Genomic DNA, 27,322 nt, shown 5'->3' on the forward strand with positions numbered 1-27,322 from the left:
GAATCTTCAGTTTTGTTCTGGAGAGGCCTGCCGTTTGATGCATGTTCCCCGGAGTGCATGTGTCCTTCTCAAAGAGCAGCCCATTAATCTTTGAGCACTTTCCATCAATGCAAACTGTCAACATATCATCCTCTCCCTCGGTCAATCACGTAATATCTGCAGTGACAAATAGACAGAGCTGCAGGACGACCATATGTCACTTTACACTGCCACGTAACAAAGTGTGCATGCTTATCAAAAGGTCAGGCGGGAGAGTGAAATATTGCAGGATAAAGACAGAGAGTTTAAAATACAGTCCTCCTGTGCCATAATGTCAAGCTTTAGGGGTCTTGTGAGCACTGAAAATTTAATATGATTGGCACATTTAGAAATGTAAATCTGACTGAATGGCAAAATACATGATTGTTTTGTAGGCAAATCAGCAAATGACTGCATGCAATTTATCATGTTGTCACACGCCAGTCATCTTAAATCTCAGACCACAGACATCAAAAATGAGGGGGGAAAGGGTTGCGCATGTCACACTTTGAAAAACCAAAGGCAATAATTTGCATAGAAAATAGACACATGATTGGCTGAAAGTCATGAATAAACAATTGGTATGTGGTTTTACAATTGGAAAAAAAGGGATGGATGAATTGACATTTGGACAGTAATTGTTACTTCTAAACTATTCGTACTGCAAATAAACAGAAAACATCGTTAAAACACCAAGTGGAACTGATCATACCAATGAAGGTTGTAATTTGGAGTTTTACATTAGTGGTCTGAAACAAAAACCCTGCCAAAAAAGAGTAAAAAAAAACAAAAACATTCCTGGTTGGGGCATGGCTCTACCTTTGAAAAGAAATACTTGGATCTGGATCCTACAACATCCTCTCAACTGACTGCTGTCCTAGCTCGTCTTTGAACTGATGAAACCTGTTCGGATGAGAAACTAACTGCAAAAAAAAAAAAAACACTGTAATATAACAGAGTTTTACTTTTTATTTTACAGTTTTTTTTTTGTATTTTAAAAATATCATTTAATTTACAAAAATAAACTCAGATGTCAAATGTTAAATAACATGAAATCTGTGTGCATGCGTGCGTGCGCATGTGTGTGTGTGTGTGTGTGTGCGTGTCACACATCTGGACGGAAAAGTGACCGCAATTTACTGTGAATAATAAGTATTTGTAAAGAAAATAAGAATAATAATAATCAATTGTTCCCTCGTGTTTTAAAAGTTTTGATAAAAAGGTTTTTCAGTTTTTAAAAAAAAACAACAACACATTTTACAGACGTTTACCGGTACCTAGAGATCATAAATAATAATATTAATAATAATAATGGCATACTTACGTAATTTGAAGTACATGTTCTGTGCTCGAATCATGTTGTATGCTGTTAGCCATATTAGCCAGCTAGCATTGGCCACAAGGCATTCGCAGCACTTATATGAGCACATAAGTTCATGTCGTTGGCTATTTGCATTTTTTCATTTATTGTAACATTGCAACAATTGTTGTTTCTTGCAAAGTTACTCTGGGACTCTGTGGAATTTATTTTAAAATATACTGTACGTCGGCTTTTCATAATGTCACTAAATGCGCCGGTATTTCTTTTGAGAGCCCCTAGAAAATACATGACTGTAGTGTTGCTCTACCTCTTTGCCATTAATATTAAACTGAAGCGAACACACACCCAACATTAAATAGATAAATATTCCAATTAAGACATTTGAGTGATTAATCAAAATGTATTTTATGAAATGACAACACAAAAGTATGTGATAGATAGATAGATAGATAGATAGATAGATAGATAGATAGATAGATAGATAGATAGATAGATGGTTCTTTAAACCAGAGGGAAATTAAAGGAATGATTTGTGTAATACAAACAGAAACCACTCTTGCTTTTCAAAGATCCATCAATGTGGTTAATCAGTTCCACTACCTCGCATCTACATTCGTTCTGGATGACCATTGGAGATGATTGCGATTGAGACGTTTCATTGGCTAAAGAGCGGCGCAAGTCTTTGGATAATGGAATGGCAGCAAAATGATCTGCAGTGGACGCGGACTGAAATGGAGGCTAAATGGCGACACCGAAGGCTCTTTATCTGAAGCTCATTACCCGCCACTCAATTCCCACAAGACCTTCTCCTGCTTCACGCTGAGCACTTTCCTGCCGAGAGAGTGATTGCAACATTTTTCTCGACAAGCCCTCACCCCTCTTTTTCATTGTTTCCTGTCCCCCCTGACTTCGCTTTCTCTTTCTGCTTCCCTCTGTGCTTCCTTCGGTCTCCCTCGAAGGCACGCAATCGCCTTTGTATTGCATATGTCATTCCAACACTTGAGAAAAAAGCAAACTGTGCATGAAGGGGAATGTTTATTCACTTGCTGATAACAGCAAATGAGCAACATTATGAATCCCGGACAAGCATTTAATCCAAAAACAAACAAACAAGAAAAGGGATTATCAATAAACAACTGTACAGAAATCAAAAGTGAGACTTGAAAGAGGATGGGACAAACGGAGATGTCGAGTGTCACAGATCCAAGAGGGAATGGATGCCTACGCATTTCTCTGCCGAGGCTCAATGTACTCAAGACCCAGATGAGCAAATATGTCCTCTTCGCTCCTTGCTGTCAGGAACTCTCTCTACCAAGGAGACACAAATTACAAAGTCAGTGGCTTGGGCAGAAACGCACAGAAATTTGTGAAACCAGACACACAGAGACGAAGAAGGGCACGTAATCTTTGTGTTTCCTTCATTACTTATGTTTATTTTTTTCTCAGTGCCCGTTTCATTGTTGGCGGTATTTAATACTAAAATTACTTAATTAAACTGGTTCATGCTTACAACCCATTACCATAACCATGCCAAAATAACAACAACAAACTTTACTGCTCTGCCCCACACAGGCTCCTCTTAATTACAAGGATTCAGGACTCGGCTTGATCCACATTCATGGGCTCACAGTTGGAAATTGTAGCTCACCTAACACGTCGTATAGCTGCAGGGTCACTGCCATCATTTTTCACTTTCATAGCTATCCTGTTGGCTGGAAAGAACCAGCCAGTGGGCCGGTTTTGGCATGACGTCATGGGAGAGAGACGGGACATCGGCTATCATATATATATATATATATATATATATTTTTTTTTTTGTGGCTGTTGTGTCATAGTTCCAGCTTGTCACTTAGACCATTTACCTCATTTGCACCTTGCATCGTCTTTTCCTTCTCCCCACACTTTGCCGTAAGTACTTGTGCTACTGCAGATGAGATGAGCATTTTCCCTGACAAAACACGACTAGGTTATTAACAGCTGGCTGTCTACCATGCCATGTGATAAGGGGTTATGTCTCCATAAGAGCGCTGATGAGCTCTGACTCACCTTGGGAGCGGGACCGCCTGGAGAGAGAATGAGCTGTGATTTTGACACATCCTGCCTTCAAGTGCTAAACTGGACCTGACATGTGCAAAAAGGATGGGAGGAAAAGCCAAAAGAACGGGAAGCAAAGCTGTCAGCTGGAGGCAGACATACAGTAAATGGGAACAACAAGTTGTCAGCCAAGAGAGAAATGAAAGTCCACCGTACTCGCTTGTTAAAGATAATGCAAAGGACAGGTTGGCCATGAGGCAGGGAGATGTGAGTATTTAATATATTCAGGGAAGTCCGAGAATAGTCTGCCAGCAGTCCAGACCTGTCTCCCATTGAAAATATGTGGGGCATTAAGATAAGCAAAACACAACAACGGAGACCCCCGACTGTTGAGCAAGTCAAATTGTACATCAAGCAAGACAGGGACAGAATTCCACCTACAAAGATAATAATAATAATAATAATAATAATAATAATAATAATAAATCCCTCAAAAGATTGTTTGAATGATTCGACAATGTATGAAGTTGTTTTAATGTTTTTGTTTTTTTGTTTTGTAAAGCAGAAACATTATGTATGTGCCAGAAAGTTGTCCATAGGGTAATTAATGCATTTGAGAAGGGCATAAGGGTTATACAAGTTTTAAAAAAAAGCTGCGTTTCCTATTACATAGTCATTGATACTTTTATTTAAATCATTCAAATTGAACCCCTTCCTCATGGACGTTGGGTTCCACCAATCACCCTTTGTCACTGATTCTGTCTGCTGCCTTCATGGATTTTGGTGGCCTGAGGATCAAGTTTCTGAAATTTGCCAATTACGTGGCACTGATAGTTTCATCAAGAGGTCCCACATTTGCTGGAATGGTTCACAGATGAGTGTGAAGCTCTGGGGATGAGAATCAGCACCTCCAAATCCGAGTAAAGGGTACCTTGTAGCCTCTGGGTTGAAGTTGTACCACCTCTAAATTTATTCCCAACCAACAGAAAATGGAAGGCAAAACCAACAGACATATCTTTTGCAGGGGGCCCTAAAAGACAAAGCTCTTAATTTACTGGTCGATATTGATCCACCCTCAGCTAAGGTTGAAAGTATGAAGAACAAGACTGTGGATATATGAGTTACAAAATAAAATGTATAAATTAGCGTAAACTTTACAATGCGTGATTACTAAGATGCACATCTGCCAACAAGGCATTTAAAGTGGGCATAAAGCAACTCGCGATGTTATACAATGCCCTGCAACTACAAATTTGAGCCAGACCCAACTTAGTGCAGTGTTTTGTTTGCCGCAAAGTATTTGGCAAGAATAAAAGACCTCATTGACGTTAATTTCAGATTCAACCCTTAAATACAAGAATTGAACATAAATTATTTGCAGAGGTGGGCATTCCATCAATATTAATTGAAGGATTGTCAACCCATCAATGACGGATGCCCCGTTTGTTGATGATTAACTTGATGATGGGAACTTGACGAAAAAATTGACGAACGACACATTTCCAGAAGTGGGTTTTTGTCCATCATGTAATCGTCAATACTTCAATGATGGAATGCCCATTTTGCTGACGAATGACGGAAGCATTGACGGGCACCCATTTTGATGACGAATGACGGATTGACGATTACAATGCGGTACGGCTTGAAATACTGACGAATTGACGATGGTGGAAGGGTAGCCCAACAGTTGACGAATGGCAAATGATGGACGTTCAAAATTCATTGATGCGCCCACCTTTGATTATTTAATGTGCATACAGTATCAAATGTAAAATAGTGAAGCCAAATGGTATAAATTGAAAATTACACAATAATGTGGGTCCTGAACACATGAAAATGGAACATGCTAATGGAAGAAAAAAAATCCAGCTTTCAAAGCAAACATGGTGAAGCAGCATTTAGCAAATAAATGGAGTAAGCTATCAACAGAAGTGAAGCCAGCAGAAGTGTTAATGCTTTTAAGTGATTGAGGTTTTCTAAATCACATTTCAAAATACTTTAAAAAAAAAACTATTTTTCTTGCACAGTATAGTCTTTTAGTCATTTTATTTGGCTTTTTTTCTGTGCTTTGTTTTTACATGTACTTTTAATTATGTAAAGCATATTGAGTTCCCTTGTGTATAAAATGTGCTACATAATTAAAGGTGTCAAGTCTTGCCATGCCTTTTACTGAATCTAAAGCGGTTTAAAGAAATACAGTACATTGTTATTCTAGATTAAACTTATTACTGTGCTGTTGCACAAAAAAAGTTTAAACATAAAATACAATATAAATTGAGAAAACTATGTAGCTTGTTTGTGTCTTACATTAATTTACATATTTCATCCCTAATCAAGTCAGAGACGTTTCTGTTCCTAAATAATAATAATAATAATAATAATAATAATAAAAAGTTTGAACACGCAATATGACCCAAAGTGTGACAACTGTTATATTAAATATGTTTCCCGCTTACATTTTTGCCCATAATCAAGATCAGACATTCCGACAGGATCTTTCCGTGCTTTGTAAGATTGTGTGTGATGTCTGAAGGTGTGATTGCATTGATGAAAAATGTATCACACAAATTCAAAGGGTGATCCTTCTTTCATAGTGATCTGACTTTCTACGTTTCTCGTCCTGAGAGACTTATATGATTCTTTTTTTCGTTTTATTTTTTTTTTGGGCAGCTGTAAAAGGTGTGGCCATAATGAGAAAAATAAGACCTTAGCTGTAGTATAAATTCATTATTCTAGAAGGGCCGCCTCTTCAGTTTACTCTGTCACTTGATAACAATTTACTGTTTATATGCTTATCTCTATTCCTCATGCACACATAATATTTAGAGGAATAATGTTTGGTTGGTTGTTTTGAGGAGAGAAAAAAAACTTGTGGAATGGATCATTTATATTACAGTGAAATCATATTGAGACACATTAAGTGGAGCACACAGCCTTTAGTTTTTGCTTTGCTCATAACCTCAAGCCCATTTATTGCTCTAACAACTCAAATCAAATAACATGCAGACATATCATTGTAATTTATGGTGCGGCACACGATACAATACTGAACTCGTAGGTGATAACAGGCTGAAGCTGTATGGAGGAGTGGGAGAAAACATGAAAAAGTACTTGACACGGCTGATGTGATTTGCAGTAAATCCACTTCCACTACAATACATGGCAGGGCCAATTGTTCAGAGGGAAGCCAGGACAATTGAGGGCATCCTGCTATAGGGGAAAACAGAGATGAGATTTCCAACATTACAAATTCAGCCATTATCGCGGATCAGGACTCAGGTCCTTTCTTTGGTGCGCTGTTCACTTTCCTCGATTCCCAAAAACCTCACATACCTTTGTGAGGTTCTTATTTATTTACTTAGCACAACAAGTGTGTCTTATGTACATTGGACTTTGGCCATTCGCAGGAAGATTGCCCTTGATAATGCAAAAATGTTGTTTATTCCTGCTGGTGCGTCAAAGAGGGAGTTCAAAACACAGAGCAGCTGTTCATTTTAAAATATCTGACTGAGAGGTGATGTAGAGTTACTAGAATGATACTCAGCCAAGCAAAGACCTCAGTCAAGGTCAGCTCTGATTGTTACCAGCACCAATTTTCACACCACCACCTGCCTAATGCTTTGTGTCAGAAAAAAAAGTTGATAACATTGAAAAATGTGTTTTTGTGGAAATCCGGGAAAACTGTAACATCGTACCCCTTAGTAGGGGTAATGGCAGTTAGAAAGTATGTTCGCCTAATTAAGGAAACAGTATGTGTGACATGTCAAGCTCAAATGTTAGCAGTCTACAGCAAAAATAACGGAACTGGCCTCACTATTCCAATACGTGTGTATTGGAGTGCATATGTAGTCCTTGCTGCTGCATTAGCAACAACCATTAGCAACCCATCAACATTCCTGACCAAAATGAAAGCACTGTGTTTTACCATGAGTCAGTGTCCTTGACTTAATAAGCTGCTAATCAGCTACATGTTTCTCTGTCCTCCCTATAATGACGTCCCTCGTGGGTGTGAACACATACGAGTCCCTGCAAAACATCTGCCTCCTCTCTGTTAGCCGTCATCCTCTGTGTGCCACCCGGCCCATAGCTTGATGGATGGGGCAGATGGACATGGCTGCCTGCCCAAGCCCGGACAGACCGCAGACACATCAAAGTAGGACAGAAAAAAAGACCAAGGGAAAAATTGGAAAGTTCATCAGCACAACTTTCAGACATTGATACTTTCATGAGTATCAATTAGTAGGGGTGGGAATCTTTGAATGTCAACAAATGTCGATTCCGATTTTGGGCCTGCGATTCGATTTGGAATCAATTTTCGATTAAGGGCGATTTTTGATTCAAAATGATTTGATTGACAATGATTTTTGCTTCGATCTATAGATGTGCAAGGAATTGTAATGATGTACTCCAGTCTGACTCGCTAATGCTAATTAGCGCGCTACTTGCGCCACTTTTATCACTCAAAAGAACGGCTTCATGCTGAAAAACAAAAAACTTTTATTGGAATAACTTGATCGTGACTTTTTCCTTCTACTCTCTAATGTGGCTACAACTTAACAGTGTATTAGACCGTGTGGAACCACACTGCCTCTCAGTGGCCAAACCGGGTACAACATGAACAGCGCTCCAAATAAAGGCACACACAAAGGCAAGACAATATAAAATAATTTAAATAAAATCGATTTTGGAACATTTATAATTGATTCTGAATCATACTAAATGAGAATCTATTTTTTGGCACACCCCTATCAATTAGGTATGGACTATGCTCATTAATTATCGATCCTAAGGATGCATTCCGAAATTGCACTCGTACGGAAACTCATAGCCAGGGGCTTGACATTATTCTTTTTTTTGCTCAGTTTCATTTTTCGTCCACAGGTGGCAGTAGCGATTGGAAATAAAATTTTCTGAGTGACGGTAACTCAAATTTGTTAGCTAGGCTCACTATAAAACGTCAATTTGGTCAACTTAAACTTGTGAGTTATCAATTAAATGGTACTTGGAAACAATAAGAACACGTCAGATTAATGAAGAGCTTTTCTGTAGCACTTTCAAAATACTCACGTTTTCGCACACTGGTGGTGGATAGCCACTGCATTCGCACCAGCCATAAACAAGTGTGAGTTCCACTGGAGGAAGCTACAATGAGTTAAGGTCACTTTTTGTTTTAAGATATACATTTACATTTTACAGTGCAGGACCTGGATTTGACACGTCTGGTCAAAACTGAAAATACAATACACAATTGATTCATGTTTACTGAGACTGACACATTTTTCTACCGCGTGTTGGTATGGCAACCTCAACTGTGATTCTGGACTTTCTATGCCAGGGCACAAATGAGGCCCGTGACAAAGCAGACCAATTACTTTCGACAATTTGGGACAAACTGCATGCAGGATGTATGGTGAAATATGAAATCAAAAAGTGACCTGAATTCCACGGAATACATTTTACAATGTCTGCGTGCTGTTAAAAGGTGCATCTTTTTAAACACTAATACATGTCTTCCAGGAGACAGTTTCAGGCCAAACTGAGCCTTAGAAGTGTAACATCCTCCAATGACCTGACAATGTCTACAGACGAAAATGTGTTAATCGTTTGCCGTCGCAGCTCTATCAAGACGCTTTTCGACTAATATGGAAAGACTTTTAGTCTTTTGTGGTTCAGGTGTGTCTCTGTGCTTCAAGTTAGGAATCTCAGTACTTTCATGCAGTGGAGCTAAATTACAATGACGGGAAACTGTACTGGGGCTCATTAAACATCGTTAAAGGTTGAGCGTACTACTGTGAACATGTGTGCCTGGCATGGACTTTTTGAACTAACACGTAAGGCCTAATTAATTGTAGCCAATGGTTTCAGACGAATGAATTGGTTTGGTTGCAGTGAGAAAATTGTGCAACCTTGATCCAAAACACAAATGAATGCATTGTATTGATTTTTTTATGCATACTTGAAAAATTAGGGCACCTGATGTTTTCTAGAAAGGATGGTGCTATTGATCATGGTATTAAAGTGCCTCTTTCCTTTGGACATGTCTTTCATGAAGAGAATTTCATCTCAGGCAACAACAAAAAAAAAAAGATTAATTCATAAATTAAATAGAATGTAGTTGCTCTTGTTACTAAGTTACTTGTGGCGAAGTTACTAACCACAAGTGTGTCATGCAAAGTGCGATCTATGTGTGTCCAAATGCCAAATCTCCCCTAAAAATTATGTTGCATTACAGCCAAAGCCATAATCATAGATATCATACACTTAACTGAACGTACAATAATGTTTTGGTGCGGAAATTCTATAATCTCCAAGTATTTAGGGTTAGAGGATTGATATTATTTTTTTCATTAAAAAAAAATATATAAATCTGTAAATAGTAGTAAACTTTTTCTTAAAAATAAAATAAATGCTCATTAGTAAGATAAGGAGCCACAATAGCACCAACGAAGAGATGATTTCCCACAAACTATTTGAGCGTGTGTTTTTTTTTCTTCCACCAGTGTATTATTATTTCCATTAATCAGTACACAAGAAGTAGCTCTCCATTTCAAAAATCAACAGAACCTTCCAACCCCCAGAATCTCACAAGACACCTCCAGGCTATTTGTCCATGAACTATCAAATAACCTGCTAACAAACAAACTGATGATTAAAAAAACTCAAATATACTGTACTGTACTGTATGATTTTATTAAGCTTGGTGGTGTTCTGTGTGCTACTTTGTGGTAATCTAGTTATGCAGTAAATTATGGCATTGTGACAAGAGAAGATTCTGTATGATTTACATAAATTAAGCGGTTCTGGATGGATGGATAGACTGTATACCGACTACACTACAATATGGCCACTTGCACAATATAATGATATCAGTGCAAGCGTAATAGCCAATATCCTGCCTTTATAAAGAAAATAATATAATCATTTTTACTGGCACAGAACAACATGTTAACAATATTTTTAGTTTGGTACATGACAACACTCAACATATCATTACTTCTGCATAAAATATTTCATGAAAATTCCAATTTTAACACCTTAAAATCCTCAATTTAACTGAATCTAAGGTCATTTAAGATTCATAGAAGTTTGATAAAAATGTTTGCATTATATGCATGATTGCAACTTAAATCAGATAATATTTTGTCGTTTATTGCACAACTGTTAATATTGATGGGTAAAAAAAACTGTGATTACTTAAAAAGTTAATTTGTCTGGATGGCAGCAGAAAAAAAAGGCTGTCAGAGGAAGAGAAAATGGGTTGTCGATAAGGCACGTGTCCTCCTTCAACAACATTCAGCCACACATACGCTCTTCTCATCTTCCACTCGGCAGGACCTCGGGTCAAACACCAGAGACGCAAACCAGAAGGGCACATGCACCTCACTAATCACACCAGCAATTAGGAGAAGAGTCATAAAACATGGCTGCTTATAAAACATCCATATTGGATTTAGTGTTGATGTCATTATCCAACCTTTCCCGGCTTGCTAATCAGGCTGTAAAGCAGGCAGAGGTCCAGTAAATAATGAATTCCTCATCAGAAACATCGCGACCCAACTCAAAATATGCAAATGTTATTGCTCTCTGCGCCTGCGAGGAGCAAACGTTTGCAAATGAAAATTGTTTAGTGGGTTTGGATGCCCCAATGTAATGGCCATTTATAACGATGAAAGAAGTGAAAAAAGCCTGATGTTTTCAGACCCATGAATACTGGAAGGAAACATTGGAAGTTTGTGATGCATTACAGACGCTCCACACCTTACGAACGAGTTACGTTCCGGAAGATCGTTCGTAAGGTGAATTTGTTCGTAAGTTGCTTCAGTGCTATATTTTGTATTATAATTTATGTTTAAAGCCTATATACGTATATTGAAGGTTTATATAAGTATGTTTAAGGCTTGTACAAGTAACCTGCATTGGTTTGTACTGAAAAAAACTTTTAATAAAATGGAGAGAATACGTACAGTACTGTACTGTACTACGTATGTTAGAGAGAGAGAGCGAAAGACACACACACAGTATGTACATGTACGTAATAAGATAAATAAAATGAAGTTTAACTTACTTTTGGAAGATGTACTCGATGCTTAAGGAGATGATGGAGGAGGAGGAAGAGGAGGATTTTATATCATGAGAGATTCTTTGTCGTCGCTGGAATCGGCTTCAAAAGTTATTTCCTGCTTCATGGGGACCGGCGTTTCTTCCTCCTCCTCCTCCTCACCACGTTGCTCAGCCTCCAATGAGCTCTCACAGCGCCAATCGTCGGTATTAGCGGCGGAAAGAAGCACTACGCGCAATACAGAATCTAACTTACAGCATCTCTTTCCGAACATTTTTCGACATACTGTATGCGCAGAAATGTTCGTATGTACCGTTGTTCGTAACTCGAATGTTCGTAAGTAGGGGAGCGTCTGTATTAGCATTTTATGATTCCTGAAATGAATGAGCATTTATTGCTACAGTATATATGCTTCCCCCAAAAACTATTCTGTTTTGAAATGTGATGTTTGAAATGTGATTGTTAAAGCACCAAATTTTAGGCCTCAGAAAATGTTATCTATAAAATAGATAAAATAATATCTGTATATAAAAACAAAGAACATTTAATGAAAAGAACAAACCTACTTAGTAAGAAACATGAAGCCCACTTTAATTGCTTTAGAGGACCACTTAAAGTGTAGCGGGAGCCAAATCTGGCCCCGAGCCTTGAGTTTGACACCCGTCTTCTGGTGGTATGTGAAAGAATCACTGAATTAAATGTTCATTTTTTTCTTTTTAATGCAATACTTGTAAGTGTCGTTGTATTTAACTTTTAAAAGGGAAGTCAACCTTAAACATTACTTGACAATAATATGTTATACGTAACGTCACTAGTCTAAACATTGTCATTCTGATTAACACTACATTTGTGGAATATGAGTTTTCAAGAAAAATCCAGTCATTTTTTTCCCCATTTTATGGAGCAGCCATTTTGCCATTTGCTGTCGACAGAAGATGACATCACAGTTGCTCAGGGCTCAGGCAACAATCAATCACAGCTCACTTGTTTTCTGAAGCTGAGCTGTGATTGGTTACTGAGACCTGGGCAACTATGATGTCATTTTCACTCGACAGCAAGTGGCAAAATGGCCGCCTTCCGATATTGATCAAAACTCATATTCCACTAAGGCATTATTAACCAGAATACCACATTTAGACAAGTCTGGCTGCATAGAACATATTTTTGTTTGTTTGTTTGTTTTTAGGGGGGGGGGGGGGGGCTGACTTCCGCTTTAAGTTCAACACATTTTCATTTAACCATCTAGAAATACTGTAGTTGTTTAAAAAAAAAAAAAAAAAACGGTACAATTTTAAATTTTTAGGTAATCAAGTTGAGATTTTTAAAATATATTTTCCATTTTTAGGCGCAGTGTGTTCCAATTGTGCATAGAGTTACAGTGATATACAATAATATTTGATATACATTTTAGCAATAAAACCTATACCTTGATTTTGATTTAAAAAAAAAAATGTCTACTGTAATTTAATATTGGTTATAATGTTTATGTCAAGTGTTTTTTGAGCTGGCATTGTGGTAAAAGGTTTGAAGCATTGGACCAGAAGCTTTTAAAAAGAAAGAGGTCATAGCGAGGACAGGAATGTCTATTTATGAACTCACTGCTTAGAACTAGATTTGAGCATTTCTTCAGCTTTCTATTGCAAATGTTCCCTAGCTGTCCCTATCTTCGGTCACTGCACCTGTTTTCCAGCCTCGGCGGACTCGGAAGTACTGGAACATGGAGGTGGCGTCTCACGAACAGGTTGTGGATTTTACTATAGCGATAGCAAGACTTGCTTCTCTCGTTCTGTTTACTGAAATTTATCAGCCAATTTCTCCTCGTCATCATCATCATCATCACCTTCATCATCATCATCATCATCATCACTTGCGTTGCTATTACTAAAAAGTAGATCCTTACCGACGATGTTGCCAGGTTATTAAAGTTGTGTACTGTACAACAAACGTGTGCAAATGTTGATTATATTGCCTTAAATGTGTTAATTAATCATTATTGACAGGTAAGCTGTTGTTTCGACAGCAAACAACTCAAGTGTTTAAAAGGTTGACAACTGAGCTTGCAGTTGTACAGTATATTGTCTCCTCCTCCATTTTGAGCCACACAGAACACCCCTCTAATGATAGCAGAAAATTAACTTTCTCTCTTGCACCAAGACTCATGAATAATTAACTGGTTTGTTGAGCAGGGAGCAGGCGCTTTCAAGACCATTATGGGTATTCTTTATATGGAGGTTAAGAATTCAGGCTGTGAGTTGGAAGCGAGAAAACTCTTACGCCAACTGATATGAGTAGTTAAGCAAGGTCGTTCCGCACTTCTTAATCTCTGGATGCTCTGATAGGAGCAAGTTCAGCAAATCCTCTTCATCTACTATATTAAGATTATTTTATTAAAAAAAATTTACAAGAGAAAATTGTTATTTCAGTCTGAGATCATTTCAACAAAATGTTAAAGTCCCTCTCATAGCCTGGTGGCCTGGTGGGTGGTGTCTGGTCGGTGCTGGATTTCACTTTCCTTTCTTTTCTTTGGTCCTTCCTCGGGTCTCTTGACGGCCTAACGACTCTGGCTGGAAGTGTTTGGTTTAGGTGAACGGTATGGGATTTTTTTAATAGGTTTTAGGTGGACTAATGAATACACACACACACGCACGTACACATTCTCACCCACATACAAAAAAATCATTTGTTTAAGAGTCCCTTGGGAAGAAGCTTTTTTGTGGGAGCGAATTTTTGTAGCGAATTTGCTCAGCCTCTTTCCCATCTCATCACAATAGTTAGGAGCAGTAACTTGGAGGAGACTCATTTTAAAATGAGCAAAGAGAAAACATCTAATTTGAAATAATCACTATGATGTGGCGAGGACGTCAGTAAAAGACTGATTCATTTCAAATGATTAACTTTACGGAAACACTTGGATAAGGGAGGTATACATTTGTTGTTTTGTCGAATACAACATGCAGGTATAGAATGACAGACCTCAGATCCGCTGCTAGTTCCAATTCATGAATACATAAACTTGTCTCAAAAGCATTCTGATTGTATTTTGGAGGAATTTATTTTATATATTTGTTGATCTGATTTCTGCCAGCCTTCCTATCTGTTTAACTTTGCGGGCCATTTTGATGAAATGACAGCTGTGAAACACTTTTGCGTCATAAGAATGAATGTGAATACATTTAAAGTGTATGTAACTGTGATGATCAGAAGGAGGAAAAAATATAGTTTATCAAGAAAAAAATGCATCCAAAAGTGTATTTTTTTTGGGTAAATCTGAGTTATTCTTGCAACTCTCATGGAAGATCCATCAATCTGTGACTGGCGACGCCTGTTTGCTGATGAGCGAGGTGAGACAGAAAAAGGTGTAAGCAAGGCGGAAGCCTGTCTATCAGGTCAGGTTACTTTCCGTTTACATAAACAGAGATGGGAAGTACTGAGATTCTTTAGTTGAGTAAAAGTACAATACTGTACAACTTTGGTAAAAGTACTCACTCAAATTAAATACTCAAGTAAAAGTAAAACAAAAACAGGCTCTGAAATGTACTCGATGAGTAGAAGCAATAATTATTTTTATCAAATGTTTCCTCCTATGTCAATTTGAAATATATTAACTAATGGAGCAAAACATCATGTGATTGCGTAGAGCCAATCACAAGCATGAATGTGTAACGCTTCATATGATTGGCTTAGTCAGGAGACATTGACGGTTGCTTTTTCTTCCAAGTATTTGAATGGTTTTCATGCAAAACCAAAAGTAACAACCTTGTTTTGAAAATGTATCGAGTAAAAAGCACAGGTGCTCGTGTTAAAATGTAACGGATAAAAGTAAAAAGTAGTCTAAAAACTAAATACTCAGGAAAGTACAAAGCGATGGAAAAAACTACTCAAGTACAGTAACAAAGTATTTGTACTTTGTTACTTCCCATCTCCAAAAATAAATAAATGCATATCCGAATCGACATCCATAAGGAAGCAACGTGACATATCACTTAATAGTAACTAATAGGCGTGTGACAGCCTGTCAGCGTTGTGACGTCGCATACGCCATAAACATGGCGACGAGCATTAAAATTAACCAGCGGAATTATTTTGGCAAATACAAAACTAGAAACAAAAATGGGAGCAGCAGATATTTATCAAACTTTACAATTTATGCTCCGTTTCCCCATCAATACCTCAAAATTGGGCTCTGGAGGTAATTGTGTTGAAATGGGACTGCATGTTAAATTCTGGTTGCTAAGGGAGTGTATAGCAATAACAATGAGAGCATCAAACTCTCTTTTTTTTTTTTCTGGAAAGAGAAAGAGAGCATCAAACTCTTGATAAACTCGTTGTCTGCTAGAATGGCATCAAGTTTCAGTAAATTACTGAATTTACTACTTGTAAATGGTCCAGTGATCCAAGTGTGGGCAAAGTGATCAAGGCATTTAAATGTGATTTAATGATTCATTTGCAGTTTTATCGTGCAAGCAGGTCCGTGTATACATAGTCTGCACAGATTTTTGAAATGCTCAAGTAGAATGTGTTTATAGACCACAAATCAACTACAACTTTAACAAAGTGCGGTACAGAAAGAGTGGATAAAATAGGATAGAACGCTTTTAGTCATTTTCTACAGTGCAGATACAGAAAAAAAGTCAGGTTATGAAAACATACAATACAAGATAACTAACTGCCAGGATGAGCATGTTTATGTCAACATTCCCACAGCTCGAGAGAAAGGAATTGGCAGACAGCAGTGCCTTGTCGCACATAGAAAAAGCACAGTTTTGAGTGAGAAAGTGCACAAGCAAGTGGGTGCATTTCTTCCAGGAATACTTTTTGTCATATTCATTCACAACTTGAGCTGTAAGGTCACAATATAAAGTCTGAGGTCACAACATGAGTGAGGTCAGCACTCCTCTTAGCAAGACATACTGTCTGCTCACTTTCCTGGTAATGTAGAGTCAAATCACACAAAGGCTGCACAGTGACCGCAAGATCAGCCTGAACCAGCCCGGTGATTGTTCATTCGAGTGTTTCTCTAAATAAATCATGCATGGGCCAAACTGAAACAGGAGCCCCGAGTGGATGCGTGACTGTGCCACCGCCAGCTCAGTGTCAATTAATGCTATACGACAAGGCAAACATGGTCCGGCAGCAGACAGTCCTGAAACCTTCTGCCTTTCACTTCATCAATAATGGATCACATTTTGCTTCTATTATGAGAGATCAACTTGATTCAGACTCATCCTGCAATGCTGCTTCACCTCTCTCATTATATGCGCACCTTTCATTCTATCTAGTATCTTCAGACGAGAAAAATGCAGGTTCTTGGTATAATAGCCAGCTATTTAATTATATTTTACTGCCTCAATACAAACTATAATTTCGCTTGTTTGTGGATGGATAAGAGTTTGGTCGAGAGGAGGTTGGATTGGTAATAGCGAAGGCATGAAATAATGGTCACACATAGTCATCATCCTGAAAGTGTACATGAAGTCACCCAATTCCACACACATAATTGCCCATCTTATCGTCATACAATAGCTGTTCAAAAACAATTGATGAAAAAAATATGTTTGATGGCAACTGACCTAAAATATGTTGCCAATCCGACAAGCAAGTTTTAGATGTTAAACACATTGGACGCCATAATTTAGGGACCTGTCCGCTAAGCCTGCGGTCAATGAAGGTCGGGTATTGCCAAATGCTTGAGTGCTACTAAAATGAGAGTCTAGCAAAGCCTGAATCTTGTCGCTTAGCAACAATCACAGCTTGACAATCAGGACGCAGCATGTAGAAATGGAGCTACAACATTAAATATTTTCCTAACTTTTAAAGAAACCAATAGACCTTCCTATTCAACAGCTGGGATGTGTTCAATGTTGGAAAAGGTTTGCCGAGGGGCTGTAAAGGGGGCATCCAACCAGTCTTTTCAAATCAGAAGTTGTGAAAGGCTCAAGCATGTTTGAGTGATTTCCACCAATGTGCATGACACAAACACTGCATGTGGATTATCTCAGATTTGCAAAAAGTAATTATCTAGTAGCAGTTTTACTGGTTGTGCTTTTCTCTATTCTTACAAATGACTTTCCGCCAATCCATTTATACAGTTTTCCTCTTTCACATTCTCCAATAATCCCCATTAAAGTGCCTTAATTGTTTCTGTGACCTCTATGTGCAACAATGCATGCAGTGGCTGTGTCTTGAAATGAAAAGTCCATATTTTTGTTCTCCTGTTATAAGTGTCACTGGTTGGCTGGTTAAGGTGAACAAGCCTGTACTCCTCAAGGGGAGGGAGGACATAGAAGTGCTTACCATACATTTGCACATATGAATAAGGAATGTGTCAACAAACTGTCCAAGGAATTAAAAAACACTTGTTATGTTCCATGCAACTATTACATGCAACTGGTGTCTTAACAGTAAAGACAGGCAGAACTAATTTTGGAACGAACATACTAGCATTGACTGTCAAAGGCCAGCCTCTAAAAAAATCAGAACACACATACATTAAAGTAAATGTCATAGCGAGTCAATCTTGAAATTGTGCATTACTGCAGCAAACATCACAGCACACACTCTGTCACTGCATAACCCATTAGAAAAAAATTATTTACTCGGCTAAATTTACATTACATCCATTATTATGCTTTTAAAGTATATTCTACTCACATAGTTTCTAGGGCAACTGTGGGACAAAGCACACAAAGTGCTCAAATGCAAATAACACAATAAAGAGATTCTGAGCGACAGCTCCCTTGTAAAACATCTTTTTTCATTTTAATAAGAATAATTTTAAAAAGAAGCGGAAGCCTGTCGCAAAGACGTGTGACATCAACGAAACTTATATCTCCAAAAACATAGAGTGCAGTTTATATTATCTATTATAATTTTTCTCTCGGCACTACAATTGTTTGTGACACATTGTCTTTTCCAACTTCCAGAAAAATAAATAAATGAACAAATAAATTCCACCATTTCTAATGCAATGCCAAATTATCCTTAAATGAAGAATTGTGAAATACTTATTCATTCTTTATCAAGTGACTAATGCAGTGGGAATTCTGTCAGGTGATTGTTGTGAGCAGTTCATATTGATTATTGGTCTAACTTCCTTTTCCTGCTGGTTTTCTGTCCAAGGGTGCGGATTCAGTTTGCCATTCATTCAGTATTGCAAATACAAATGTTTTCCATTGAGCGGGCACAATTGACAATCAAACTTGGAATTGGGGAGTAAGCAGAAGGTGCAGGGAAAAAAAAAAATAAAAAATAAAAATAATAATAATAAAAAATAAAAAGAACCTGAGCAATTCTATTCATCTGTCAGGCCATTTACACAAGACTGTTTTAGGAGATGGTGGGTTCAAATCTTGGCCTGGGCTATCTTCTGCAGAGTTTGGGAAAAACTGTACCAATTACAGTAGGTTCAAGCATCAAGTTTGGGGTAACAGAGCCTTAACCTATGTAAAGTGCATTTTTTGTATCGCAAAAAGCACTTCATAAATAAAATGTACTGTGTGCAGCATAATTGCATTAGAGTGAAGCCCTATTTATTGTGGAGGGTATGTTTCAGATGCAAGATATATGAAAATCAGCCAAATAGGAAGGGCAGAGATGACGTACTATTCTAATTAATGATAGCCTAATTAAGTAAGTGATTAGTAATTTTATATTTGTAATTCAGTTATTTTTTATTTAGCGATTATTTAACGATTATTTAGCAATTATTTAGCGATATAGCGTTCAATTAGCAATTAACTACGACTTTGGGGATTTGCCGTGTTGATGTTGGATCGTAGTAGCATATGATTGCAAAATTAGCTACAACACCAACTTTCTATGCGCCCCCACTGGTCTAAACATGGCATTCGGATAAATATTGTGGAATATAATAGTTGTGGAATTTGAATGAATTTGAATGTTTTTATCCATCTCAGTAGGCGGCCATTTTGCCACTTGCTGTGCACTAATGATGGCATCCATGTTCAAGTAACGACCGATCACGGCTCACCTGTTTTCTGAGTTTGGTCATGTGACGTTCGCAAGCTAAGCCGTGATTGGTCATTAGCTGAAACCTGAGCAACTGTGATGTCATTTTCAGTCGACAACAAGTGGCAAAATGGCCGCCCACTGAGATGGATAAAAACGGTTGAGTTTTGCTGCTGTTTTGTGTTTAAACTAGTGGGAGTGCTTAGAACATGTTATTGTATAGAAAATATTGGGGTTGACTTCCCCCCCTTTTTTTTTCTTGAAAAGTATTGGCTTTGGAGATGTAACGATTTGACCAGACAGCGACAACATTTTCTCTCTACTCTGTAGGAACAATTATTACTGCGCAGCATGCCTGGTTTATGTGTTTTCAATTGTTTTTGTATGCCTGTGAAGAGCGATTGTTTTGACAACAGTGACGTCTGTGTGTATGTGAATTTTTTTCAAAAGTGCACAGCTGCTCAGTAGCTACAATTTGCGCTGAGAGTGCTCTGTTCATTTCTCTTGGAAGGGAAAAAGCTAAAGCACTTGCAGATTGCCAAAGAAGTAGCTTACCTACCAAATAGTGTTTTCTGTCCCCTTGTTTGTCTTTGCTTTTAAGAGCTTAGTTGTCAACTGTGGTCGAACCTCAAAATCAGTGGTATACAAAGATAAATATGCGTTTTGTCAGATGCCTAAAAAATTTATAACACTTTCACACTAGCACTTCTGTCATCCACATGAGTTTCTCACTTCAGTATACTGCCACCAATTATAAGAGCTGCTAAATTTGGCTGCTGGGTGTGCTTCCTGCTTGTTTTAAGTTTGTCACCACACATTCCAAGGCTGAACATTTGCAACATTTGAAACAGTCCAATTTTCCTAATCCTATTTACAAATCCAAATGAATGTTGTAATTTGTAATTTCCCATTCTTATCTTAGAGCCTGAGGATGAGGCTTCTGCTGGAATGTTTTATATAAGAAATGAGCAGCAGGCATCCTGTAGAGCTGAGATATGATACTTTAAATCTGACAAAGCTTCTTTAGCAATTTACCTGCGGGGGGCTTCATGTTTTTATTACTGTATGATTGGATGACAACCAATTTTCAGAACTAACAAGAAGTCACATGCTATGATGACATTTTTAGGTGCAATTTGTGCTTTGCAACCTGTAAATTTTCACATGCTTATAATTAATTTCGGAGAATAAACATAACATCTAGATGAGTGGCTTTAAACCTTATTGGAGGTACTAAACCCCACCAGTTCGCTATGCGCATACACCGAACCCTTCTTCGAACCAGGGGCAGCAGATACAATGAAAACATCAACGGCCCCAGAATTTAACCTTGTGGAACACTATACGTTCCATTATACTGTACATCCATCCATTTCTTGTGTGATTAAGGGCTATATAAATAAACTTGACTTGATTCATCATCCGAACCGCTTATCCTCAGTGAATTCTTATTGCACACGTTTGTCCGACCACTTTCTCTTTTTTTTTGCTCAACAGTTAGTTTGAAGGGATTACAATAATAAAGAAATCACACGATGTACCATTACAACAGTCACAAGTCAACTACTAAGCACACCAAATTTCCTGAAGCACAAATAGGCCAAGCAATGTAGCGTGATCAACTGCAGCCATTGATGGCCAAGCGGGGCATATCATCGTGAATCATTTGAGTTGGGTGTGTGTCTTGACCTCCGCCGAACCCGTGACTAACTCACTAAACCCTTGGGGTTCAATCGAACCCAGGTAAAGAACCTCTGCTCTATATTGTTTATGCTTTGATAATGGTGCATTCATTGTAGTTGAGTATCAACAGGTATCAGCACACACGATGGCAACCAATAACAATATCGGCCACACGTGAGAAATTTTAAGGAAAAATGCTAGATTGTTGTATGTCCAGTTAAGGTATATGCATTTCCTTAAAATTATCTGTCATTGGTTTTTGGGGGAAAATTTTCTGTATGAAAAGTGCTAGTGGTATCGGTACTTGGTATCAGTGACTACTCAAGGGTTGGTACTCATACTGGTATCGGTCTGAAAACAATTGGTAGTGAACATCACTCATTGCAATTCTTATTAAATGAGGCCTACAAGTAAATTGAAATACAACATGCACTTCAGGGATAAGCTTGAAGTGAGACTGTAACTCTGAGCTACATCCTTCGTTCAATTTACAAACGTGAAAAAAGGGACCAAAAACGTGATATAAATATAATACAATAAACAAAGCAAAACATTTTGTTACACTACATAAAATACTGTAAATAAAACATGCATTTCTTTTCCGCGATACTCCATTTCCACATGGATATTATACTATGGAAACTATAATGATGATGACTTTGTGTACCTAATTAAATGCAAGATGCTGTTTGCACCCATGTGAGACACGGGAGAAATAAACTATCCCTCTAGCGCTTCACTATAATGAGGTCACGAAACAGAATTGGGTGCATGCCTTATTTAGTATTCCGTTCCCTGCAATTTCCATGATTCATAGCTCGAAATTTGGGTAACAAACAGGACAATTTTAGGGTTCGTTATTGCATATGTTGATGGGAATTAAATTGGGATTTTCACCCAATGCCCTGTGACTGAAACTGTCCGGTTATGAAAAAAAAAAAAAGCATATTTGTGCACACTTGTAATTGGTGTGGGATGATGTTTATGCTCCTATAATTATATGCAACACGGCTTCAAAACAGAGATACGGCAATGTAAAGTTTGTCATTCTTATTTATTCTTGGAAAATAGTGACTCGATTGCGCTGCAAAAAAATGGAACCGTGAAACTTACTTTGTGAACATCCAGGTAGGTTGTTGTGTGTACTATGTTTATTATTTATTAGATTTGTGTCTTTTTTTTTCTTTTTTTTTACTTTGTGGAACTTTTCCCCTCGGTTACCAGAAAAATATACTTTCACAGATGTGGATGTTGCAAAGAAACTCACCGAGGCTTGAAATTCTGCACTGAGCACTGAATAAACTGTCGCATCTGACCTTGAAACAGTATATCACAATGCGACTCCAACCACACCAGGTCTTTTCATCTGCCTGTTAATTAAATTGTAATTAAAATTCATAAGAACAGACGGGAAGGGAGGTTTGTCGGTGTGAATCGTTAAATGTGCGAGAAACTACACGTTCATTTGTAAAGGTGCAGCGGCTAATTTTCAAGCTCCGCCGCACCCTCAACAGCCAGCTGACTGTTTAGAGGACACCTTCCACAGTTGACTTGTCTGTCATAACGCACGCCGCAGGTGTGTGTTTCTTACAATATGTGAAAACCCTGAGGGTCCATGTGCCACCATCCGCTAAATTAAACGTCTCCTCCCCTTCCCCTGCACACTTACGATCCTTCTCATGACCAGCTCCTATCCTCAAACATCGCACCAGCTTGCAAACGGGGGGAGCTTCGGAACTCTTGCTCCCCAAAGCCCAGTGCAATTGCCCTGTTATTGTCCAGTCATCCACTGCTCACAGGGGGGTGGGTCGAAAGAGCTGTGAGCACTCTACACCCTAGATTTTCTAATTTGACAGTGAGCTTCATATTAATTTCGGCTCTCCGCCTGGGGGGCAGAGAACTTCTGCATGACAAGGAACTATCTTTACGGGCTGATCACTTTTTAAATTAAACATTTTTATGCTTGTCAGGAAGAACTGGAAAAGTCAGCGCCATCTGCAGAATTTCTCGTATTTGAAAGGGTATTTTAAGGAATCTGTGATAGGAATAGTTAATGCAACAATTTTGATCTTCCCACACAGTCATCCTTGGAAAGTAGAACAACTTTTTACACTTATTTCATTTGATTCAAACACTTCAGTATTAATCAAATGATTATTAAAGGGGAACTCAATTTTTATCTGCATTCAGTTTCATCCCATAAATCTAAACACGTAAAAAAAATGACTAAAATGGACATAAGTGTTTTTCACAGGACAGCGACGATATCCAACTTTTAACAAATGCGCTGTGTGTTTACCACAGGCAAAATTTCAATTGACAATAGCACCATGTAAATTAGAGGCAGGTACATTACATTTAACTACTGAATAAAAGTAAAGCAAAAAGCTGTACTTGATATGTAATTGAAAATTGTTTCTCAGAGGTTAAGCTCTTCTATTGAATCTGTGATACTAAGTTTGAATAAACACTATTTTGTCTCTGACCTCAGACATTTTGCATGTATTTGGCAGATCAGAGATAAACACGTATTCTATCCTATTCTCCCCATCTTGACATTTAAATTGAAATATATGGGTGGTAGATAATGTAATTCATGCTCAGTGTCAGTCATGGAGTCAACCTTGGCACAACATATTTCCTTGGTGTCAGGTAAAAAGAGTAGAAATGGTCTCCCGTATCAGCAACCAGACTTGGCCACAACATCTACATTTGCAGCTTTTTCACCAGGACTTCATTAATCACACACCTACACATGACAAAGAGTAATTACTCTCTAAGACTGATAGTGACACACACACACACACAACTGTGGACATCAAAAGAATGAGTTTCAATGATAGGTCATTCCACACATGCTAGTTAAGTGTGTTTGGAGGTGTTGGACAGGTCATGGAACCCTCCTGCCCTGGGAGGGAGTCAGTCTGTCATGGTATGATGAAATCCTCCACCTGTCCTCATTCATCAGCCCCACTACACAGATTAATTATCACAAACCTTCAGATGTACAGCAGAGGACATGCACATACGCTCACATGGACCCAACTCAATGCATTGGCAAGCTACTGCAGCAGAGTCTACTATCACAGCAGACCTGTTTCTGTACATCAATCCAAGTCTACTGATGCTGGTTTCAAATGCCTGGGGCACTACAAATTGTTGGCCTAGAGATGTCAGTCATTGCTTGCCGAAGCAAAAACGTCTCAGCTCGCCTCAGTTACAGTCAGTCATCTAAACCCCCACTGCACCGGTGCAATGGAGCAGCTATGACACAGATCAGATTCCCTTTCGAGGACCCAACCTTGCCATTTTGAAGGCAACAAAGGCAGGTTTCAGGGACTTTTGAAACTTTCAACACGATAAATCAACCCGATTCCTTTGGTGTACTGTATGTGGTTGGAGGCTGTGAACCAGGCACATCAGTTCACCAGACCTGAATCCAATCGAACACCTCTAGAACCTCCACCAGGAGACCACTCTTCATCTTATCAGTGAAGATATTCAGTGCATGGCTCTGGTCCACAGCCAAATTTGAGAAAAGGTTTGTAAAGATGTAATTTGCTTTTACATTAACCTGTTGTTAATATTCAATGAGCATGAACTGATTTGATCACTTGGTTGCTGTCACTATGTAACACATCTCACAAGATCTTTCAACAGCAACACATTTGTTTCATCAAGTCATCTTCTTCTTGACACTCTTATTACCAGAGTCAGCAAGCTGTAACATTTTTGGTAAACTGTCAATTTGCCAGATTACAGCATTTGACAGTGGGAGCATTTGCAGAAGAAGATATCGTAGATGTAATACAAATTTATGTCAGCTAAATGTGGCTGGCTGCTCACTCAAGGGAGGAAATGCTTCACAGAGCATATCCTTTGCATTGGCCATAGTCATCTTATTTTGTTTTTCAACGCTTTAGGGGTGTGGGGAATTTCTGCATATACTGGTAGCCAAAAAAACAAAACAAAAAAGCAAGTGCTGAGATCATGTTTGGTAATTTGTGTCATTTTTCATTGTTGCTTCCCGCTTTCTTCAGTTACCTAGGGAAACAAACAGATTTAAAATTTGAGCCCTATTTGGAACCCCAAGTTATGGTATCTCTGTATACCAGTTGCAAGTCTCGTGAAGATTCCCCTGGAGACACTTAATTGAGAGATCATTATATAAAGTAAACCAGTGATGTTTTTAAAGGGTTAAAAGGGTTTTATGAGATAAATAGCTTTCTTTTTTCTTATTCTTTTTTATACCCAAAAGATTAGAGTCCTCTAAATGACCGCCATTGATCCAAAGCCAAGTCGTCTCCTCTTTAATCAGACCTAAGTCCTCATGGTTCCTATGTTTCTCTCATACAAACAAACAAAAAAAATCTTCGTAGACTTTGCGCCGGTAGAATGGGCATAATAGGCGTTTGCGCCATTGTGAGATGGAACAATACATTTTCCTAGCCAATCAAAGTGGCCTCTCTCATTTGCAGTGGGAAGAGTGCTCGGAGCGCAGGCAACCTGAGTACGCCGAGCTACACATTGCGGAAACAGAAACAGACACGCTGGGGGTCCGTGCATGACATCGGCAGATCCGCAAGGCAGACGGACTGGCAGCTGGGCAGTAGACTCATATGTTATTCATGCCATTACAGGAACTCCTCACTTTAGTTTGAAAAGTGGCATAAGAATCAGAGGCACGAGGCGTAATGTACAGTGTGTAATTCTTTCATACTGTATCTATGGCTAAGAAGTGTTTTTCATTGAAATATGTACTATAATTCAGAGTTTACTGCTAAGTTAGATTGAGTTAGATGGGTGGATGACTATTAGTGGAGCTGTAAACCGACTGCTTGTACTTTCCACCAACCAATTCCTGTTCATAGTAGTTGTGTTGTTTATATTTAGGTGGACAACTCCGGGAAAATCAGGGACATCTATTCGCCCTAAGCATGACTGAGGCAAGATCTTCAAAAACAAGACATGGTTAGATTAGTTAGTTATCTTTCCTTGCCCCCCCAAAAAAAACATCCTAATATTTTTGGTCCATTGTGTCTGACCTGTAACAGACATCTTATACAATGTTTAAAAATAAGCATATGCATTTGTGTGATTTCTCCTGTCCATTTCAGTGCACGGATGACTGCACAGTCAGCAGGCCTGACTTTGCCCTTGCATTTTAATAAACACCATCTTGGCTGTTTGTGCGTAAAACTGTCATGAAAGTGCCACCCAGTGATCCCCAAGACCCTGACCTCTGTCCCCAGGGAGCCCGCTCATTGGACTTTGCAGTGACAGGGTGGCTCCCATGTCGATCTGCACGCTGATACGCTTTATCCGTTGCCTCTCTACGCTTGAAAACAGCCGCTCTGTGGTATGCATTGTAAATGAGATAGAATGCAAAGAGGGGTTTCAATGACGGGATCAACATGAGCTTCAGAGATGGCTGCATCAAAGATTGATGGTCGCAGAGAATTTTTGTTTTCTTGACTATTGTACTCTGACACACAATGCATTGTGGGCTTATGATGTTGCTTGCGTATGCAGAACATGCAAAGATGATGCGAAAAGTCACACAGTAGCTGGAATAAGAGTACAGTAATTTTTTAAGAAGGAGAAGTTAAAGTAAATCAGGATGATCCATTTACATTCAAAAGCCAAGTCTTTGCCAGAATCAACTATTATGTTCACTGTTCTAAACAAACCCTCATAATCAGCATCGGCTTCAAGTATTAAACTCCCTATAACCACCAATGTCTGTGAATCTTTCCCTGGGAGAGGCCAGCACCAATTGTCACAGTCCACTAAAATTGCATGGTGAAAAGAAATGCAAAGTTGAAAGAAGTTGTAATAGGTGATTTGGCATGATTCCCTCTTGTGACCAACTCAGCCCTTAGATTATTCAGAAGATACAAAATCACATTTCTAAATATGCCGTTATAATTTCTGTTTTTGGCATTTCAAAAATGTTTACACAATTGGAAAAGATCCAGTTTTCTCCATCGCCTCACATCTTGCCTGTGCTTCGTCGCCATGGTTAAACACAGTGGTGCTGCTTTTGCAGACATACCTTTCAGATGTGGTATTAAAAAGCACACAAAATTATTCATTGCAATTTGTCACGAATCAGTAATAAATTAATCTTTTTGCATATACTCTTATCACTTTGTGTTAAGTGTATTCTTTTAGCTATTTTTTTTTAAGCCTTGTGTCTCACTTTGTCCCCTAAGACACAAAAGGAAATCTGCTGCACA

The 27,322-nt window shown here is 38.4% G+C and overlaps 1 protein-coding gene across 2 annotated transcripts in view; it reads right to left on the reverse strand.

The window, feature by feature from the left end:
* Positions 1 to 2,355: 2,355 nt before the first annotated feature.
* The window catches only part of dntt (deoxynucleotidyltransferase, terminal), a 57,550-nt gene continuing 32,583 nt past the window's right edge, over positions 2,356 to 27,322 (reverse strand). For both annotated transcript variants that reach the window (XM_077581555.1, XM_077581554.1), the window contains one exon: positions 2,356 to 2,647. In XM_077581555.1, coding sequence (XP_077437681.1) covers positions 2,561 to 2,647 — 87 coding nt within the window. In that variant the 3' untranslated portion in view covers positions 2,356 to 2,560. The remainder of the gene's footprint in view (positions 2,648 to 27,322) is intronic.

Source organism: Vanacampus margaritifer, chromosome 12, assembly GCF_051991255.1.
Source record: "Vanacampus margaritifer isolate UIUO_Vmar chromosome 12, RoL_Vmar_1.0, whole genome shotgun sequence".
In the NCBI taxonomy this organism is placed as follows: Eukaryota; Metazoa; Chordata; class Actinopteri; order Syngnathiformes; family Syngnathidae; genus Vanacampus; species Vanacampus margaritifer.